Source organism: Lipotes vexillifer, unplaced genomic scaffold (assembly GCF_000442215.2).
Source record: "Lipotes vexillifer unplaced genomic scaffold, Lipotes_vexillifer_v1.1 scaffold763, whole genome shotgun sequence".
Taxonomy (NCBI): Eukaryota; Metazoa; Chordata; class Mammalia; order Artiodactyla; family Lipotidae; genus Lipotes; species Lipotes vexillifer.
Window position 1 is genome coordinate 3,230,801 of NW_006770909.1, and position 5,944 is coordinate 3,236,744.

At 37.6% G+C, this 5,944-nt stretch overlaps 1 protein-coding gene across 1 annotated transcript in view; it reads right to left on the minus strand.

Annotated features, from left to right (window-relative positions):
- Positions 1-5,944, minus strand: part of SERPINI2 (serpin family I member 2) — a 29,525-nt gene that overhangs the window by 15,812 nt on the left and 7,769 nt on the right. Inside the window, exons 4-5 of the mRNA XM_007446424.1 lie at positions 4,260-4,454; positions 3,987-4,179 (exon numbers count right to left, since the gene is read on the minus strand). Of these exons, the coding sequence (XP_007446486.1) occupies positions 3,987-4,179; positions 4,260-4,454 (388 nt within the window). The remainder of the gene's footprint in view (positions 1-3,986; positions 4,180-4,259; positions 4,455-5,944) is intronic.

The following is a 5,944-nucleotide window of genomic DNA, read 5'->3' on the forward strand; positions in this document are numbered from 1 at the left end:
CTCTGGGGGAATCTCTTAGAACTAGATTTCCTGGGATTATTCCAAACATCCTAAGCACTTCTCTCTTCCCTTCTGGATGCTGAGGTCGGATAGCATCGGCTAATCCAGTGCTAAAACCTCTAAATCACACGGGATCATGCAGGAGAGAGATATCAGGTAGACATCAGACCCACCCCTCACCACCACCACACACAGACAGGGTCATGTTCTGAGTCTGTGCATGAAGAATTGCACCCAGAAAATGGCAATGGGGCCCCCCAGGACTTTGCGCAATCTTTAGATTGCATTATTTGGTCAAGTAAACCCAGTACCTTAGTAGGTTTACATTTTCTACACCTCAGCAGCTATCTAGAAAAGCAAGCTCCTAACTCATTCCCATGTATTATCTTTTCTATTTGGCAGGCAAGCAGGGAGAAGAAAGAAATAGAAAATATAGAAAAGTAAAAACAAAATGTTCATAATGCCATAACCCTATTACAACTAATGTTAGCATTTTGGCAAATTTCCTTTGTTTCTTTCTGTAGATTTGTTTCTTTACATAGCTGTAATCATTGTAAAAAAATTTTAATCCAGTTTTTTTTCTATTAAAATATACCATAATTGTTTCTCATTATCACAGCCTCCATATCTATCATTGTTATTGGCTAGGTTACATTCTACCACACTTTTCTTAAAATTTGTTTACTGTTGAACTTTTACATTATTTCTGTATTTTTTCAAAGTTAACAATGTTGTGATAAAAAAAAAATCTTTGGTGCCTGGAATTTGTTTGGAAAAGGTGGCACAACTGCCAACTAATGTTTCTGCTTCCATATAACTGAAGATTCGATTTCACCTTTTAAGGCAAGTTCCTCATTTGTTTGGGAAAAGCAACGCAATGAGCTTTTTTAATGCAAATAGAACCCCTGGGATGGAGATGGAGAAGTTTGAGATGATGAGAGTGGAATCTGTTCTACCCCATATGAAGACGTTGTTTTCACTAAGGGTTGAAATCTGTTATAGATTCCTACTACGACTAGGAATCTGGCCTTAGAGGGGATGGAAGAAAATCTGTGTTACCTTCATTTTATGCTAGGAAAAGTTGGAGGACTCTGGATGCTGGGTAGGATGGAGATGGGAAAGACACCCCTTTTGAGTGAGTGGACCCCATGACAATGGCAGGCTAAGGATAATAATGGACAGGGGAAGACTCCCTGGTACAAGAAATGACCTACCTTCCAGGAATACTCATCCCTGAAACCTGGTTTTAAATTTCTTTTCACCTTGTAAGCCCTTTTTATTATTAGATTTCTGTAAAGTTTGGTTAAACATGGAAGTTGCTCTTACTTGTAGTAGCTTGCCAAGGGCTACCTTAACAAATTACCACAAACTATATGGCTTAAATAACAGAAACGTATTGCCTCACAGTTCTGGAGTTTAGAAGTCCAAAATCAAGGTGTCTGCAGCATTGGTTCCCTCTGAGAGCTGGGAGGGAAAGATCTGTTCCAGGCCTCTCACCTTGGCTTATAGATGGCCATCTTCTCCCTATGTCTCTTCACATCATCTTCCCTCCCTGTGTATCTTTGTATCCAAATTCCTCCTTTTTATAAGGACTCCATCCATACTGGATTAGGGCCACTCTAATGACTTCTCTTTAACTTGATTACCTCTACAAAGACTCTATCTCCAAATAAGGCCACATCCTGAGGTAGTGGGAGTTAGCATTTCAACATACGAATTTGGAGAGCTCATAATTCAACACATAACAGTTGTTCCTGGGCAAATTAAAAGCAAAGTCTGCGTCCACACTATTTTTTTGGGAGAAGTTGTATGAGAAGTGTGGCTACAGTTTGGAGTGGCTGATAACAAGGCCAAGCAGTTTGGAAAAGCTGTCCAGACTACAATAGTCTAGGCAGATTTGTGGACTGTGAACCATTCCTGTTGGGATTGCTAAAATGTTGGAGAAGGGAATTCTGAAAAAAGCCTGTATTTCCTATTGTCAATTCAGTTTGGAACTTATACATTATTATCTAGGCATTTGTTATCTAGGCTAATGAAGATGAAGATACCTTAGTTATAGGTACCATTATCCCCATTTTGTACTAATAAAACCACAACTCAGGACATTAAGTGATTCTCCGAAGACCCCACTACTAGTACATAGCGCAGACAGTTCTCAAACTCAGGGGTATTTTTGCGTGTGACCCCAAATATTAATCTTTCCAAAGGGAAAAGAGAGAGAGAAGTAAATTTGAAAGTAACCAATTCTAAAAATTATTATTTCTATGATCAATAGGTAAACTATCCGTCACATACACCGTTATATCCCTGGTGTTTGGCCCATAGTAGGAGCTAAAAGAAATACTCTTTGAAAGACTGAGTAACATCCAAGTAGAGATTTACAGATGGTAGAGAACTGGAAGAGAGATTGGAAAGAGAGAGTCGATATTAGAGACATGAATAGTAAGGAACAAATAAAAGAGAGAGGAAGAGGAAATTTCTGAAAATGAAACTCTGGTAAATATTATCTGGGGACAGAAGGAAAAAAAGGTATAAGTCAGGGAGAGGAAAATTTCACAGAAAGAGAGAAAAATAAATAGCAGTAAGTAATGCCACAGGGGTTAAAGAAAGAAGGGTTTTCAAGAAAAAGGGGATGGTTAAAAATATTTGGATCAAGACCCCAGAGCTAGTGTGAGGGAATCATAGGATACCTCTTTCTCCAGGATATCAAGGAAGACAGAGAAAGAGAAGTTTAGCAAAAATGTACACAATTTTTGACGTGAAGAGTAGAGAGGTGAGTTTGCATGCTAATATTTTTTCTTTAAGGAAAAGGTAGTTGAGACATACATTGAGAGTAAGTGAATCAACATGAAACAGTGCCTGGAGAGCAGAGGTACTGCTCTCTTGGTGGGGGTGTTAGAAGAGAAAGTTCTCTGAATAGAAGGACTACTAAGCTCCAGCCTCAGGGAGACCAAAGTGACTGATTTAAAGAGTTTTGCTTAACAAAATCAGTAGTTGTGAAGCAGGAGTAGCTTGTTGAGGAGAGAACTACAGAAGGACAAAGACAAGGTGACAGAAATATTTAAAACATTTGGTGAGAGTACAATTGAAATAACTGACTGGATCCCGGCTAAGTGGGAAAGTAAGGAAAAGTTAAGAGGGTGGAGAGGTGGAGGGCCAGGAAGGCCTTGATGAGTGTTTGAAGAAAAGTTTAGAAATGAAGGGACAGAAAATAATCTATTAGACATCGGCCTCTTTTTAGAACTTCAGGTAGAGTGTGATTTATTTGGGCACTCCTTACTCTCTGAAGTTTCTCCTGTCTCCAGGAACCATGATATCAAAGGATTAGTGTTTATAATTATGGCTTCCTGAGATACACCTTTGTGATTTCCATTTTGTATTAACTATCTGAAATGACCCCAATATTTCATAATAGCTATAAATGGAAAGTAACTTTTAAAATTGTGTAAAAATAAAAAATTTTAAATATTTATATAAATATATATAGCCCAATAATAAAAAATGACCCTAGGATTTATGTTTTATATTTTAATGACTCTTACAGCACTATCTGTCAAAGGCACTTTTACATATCTTTTAATTGTAGAGTATTGCAAGAGTCTTGGGGATTATATTTTCCTTAAACACAATGGAAGACAAAATATTTTAAATTCCAATCAGGAAAAAAAAGTTAGAGAAAGATAAGTTTGTATAATAAAAAGAATAATAATTCCCTTTAATCCCAGCATTCTGTTTTGAAGACTTACATTTCTTCAACTCTTTCAGAGAATATTGAGTACTTAAATTCCATCCTTGTCATGGCAAAGCAATGCTGGCAATGTTCAAACCTGCCTTTGTAACCATAAAGTAGAGTAACAACTCCAAACGGGTTTTTTTCTTATGTTTGTCAATAGCCTTTTCGAACATTGGCTATCTTTCAGCCGGCTATTCAAGTCCCTCTATAAGTGAAAACATAAGAACAAGAATGATAAAATGACATTACCAACCTAGGGAGGCTTATTTCCACTTCCTCTTCTTGCATCTCAGAGAACCACTGCAGGATTTGATGAGCAGTAATTAGCTTTTCCATTTCTTCTATGTTCACATCTTCTGCAGGAAGTATGATAATTAAACTAAACTCATCACCTTTGTAAGGTAATTCTAAAACCTGGTAGTTCATGGAGGACTCAGAAAAATAACCTGGAACAGAGAAAATAAACTATTAATATACTTGGCAATTCCCAAAATAGTGCTTTAGAGTGTGATTTTTTTCATATTACCATATTTTGTTCTCAGAAGAGTCTTCATCATCGGAATTTTGACTGCTGCACCATATTTCTGAGTGAAATTCATCAGCCTTGTGTCTTCTTTTCTAAATTTCTGTTTCCAATCCCCCTTGAAATAAATAGCGTTCACCAAAACAAGCCGAGTCAGAGGGCCAAATTCTTCCCCTGAAAATATGTCTTTAATTTTTCCTGTGAAAGGAATAGAGGAAGAGGTGGGAAGAAATATGCAATAGTTATTCAGAGGAACTGCTTTAAATAGAATTAAAACAAAAAATTATTTTGCTAATCAATTAAAAACAGGATGCTTTATCATTTAAACTTGGCAATTTTGAGAACAAAGGGGAGCTTTATTAAATATTTCTCTTAGAAACAGGTACAAACAGGATTTCACTAGGAAACAGGAGGTACAGGATTGTCTTAGGCAAATTTGGACAGACCTAGTAATGGCCTCTCTTTAGTGAGATTATTTGTATAAATTGTTTTTCAGACAGAAAGAACAAAACCTCAGTATCTCTTCCTGCATATTTGTTGGTAACTTTTAAACTTTATTTCAAGGTTCTTCAGCAGGTCAATCAGAATTAATACGTTAATGGTTCACTCAAATTCTCCACTCTTGCAGCTGCAGCCACTGACCATTGGGAGAAAACAAGAATAAGGTTGCTAATATGATTTTCCTCTTCGAAATAACCAGTCTCCTGGACTTCCCTGGTGGTGCAGTGGTTAAGAATCTGCCTGCCAATGCAGGGGATGCAGGTTTGATCCCTGGTCTGGGAAGACCCCACATGCCGCGGAGCAACTAAGCCCGTGCGCCACAACTACTGAGCCCACGTGCCATGACTACTGAAGCCTGAGTGCCTAGAGCCAGTTCCCCCACAACAAGAGAAGCCACCACAATGAGAAGTGCACACACCGCAAGGAAGAGTAGCCCCCGCTCGCCGCAACTAGGGAAAGCCCGTGCATAGCAACGAAGACCCAACGCAGCCAAAAATAAATTAATTAATTAATTTAAAAATAAATAAATAAATAAATAAAAATAAAAAACTGGTCTCCTATTTCTATGTCCAATGAGTATTTCCAAGCTGTGAGTCAACAGCATGATCAGGTGCCATGGAGCTCTCTAGGAATGGGTATCATTGTGTATCCCAATAATAGGACTTTCCTGTGAACACTGCTCGCAGCACCCATCTCATATTTTCAACTTATGCTTCCCCATGGGAAGCTCCCCATGAAAAATACAGTGGCGTCTTACACATCACAGTTTTTTGTAACAGAACGAATGAACAAAGAAACAAGCTACTATTAATTGAGGACCTGATATATGCTGTTCACTTCACATACATTTTTTTTAACCTTCCAATAATCCTGAAATGTTTTAATAGTATCCTCAATTTAAATGGAGCATAGTTCAGAACTTGTCAGAATTTGAATTCAGATCTGTATGAGTTTCATCTTGTGTTCTACTATGTCACTCAGTAGCGCCTTTGGAATTTTTGCCAGCTTACACTTAAAGTTTAGATGACAACTTTATGACAGATCTATCAATATTTATTATGAAACATTAACACATCCAACTAACATGAGTTAATTATTTACAGTATATGTGGGAAAGAAGGCATCTGAGATGGACAGATCTAAGTTTTACCTGGCCAAAGATATTATTCCTGCTGCCATACTTAAAA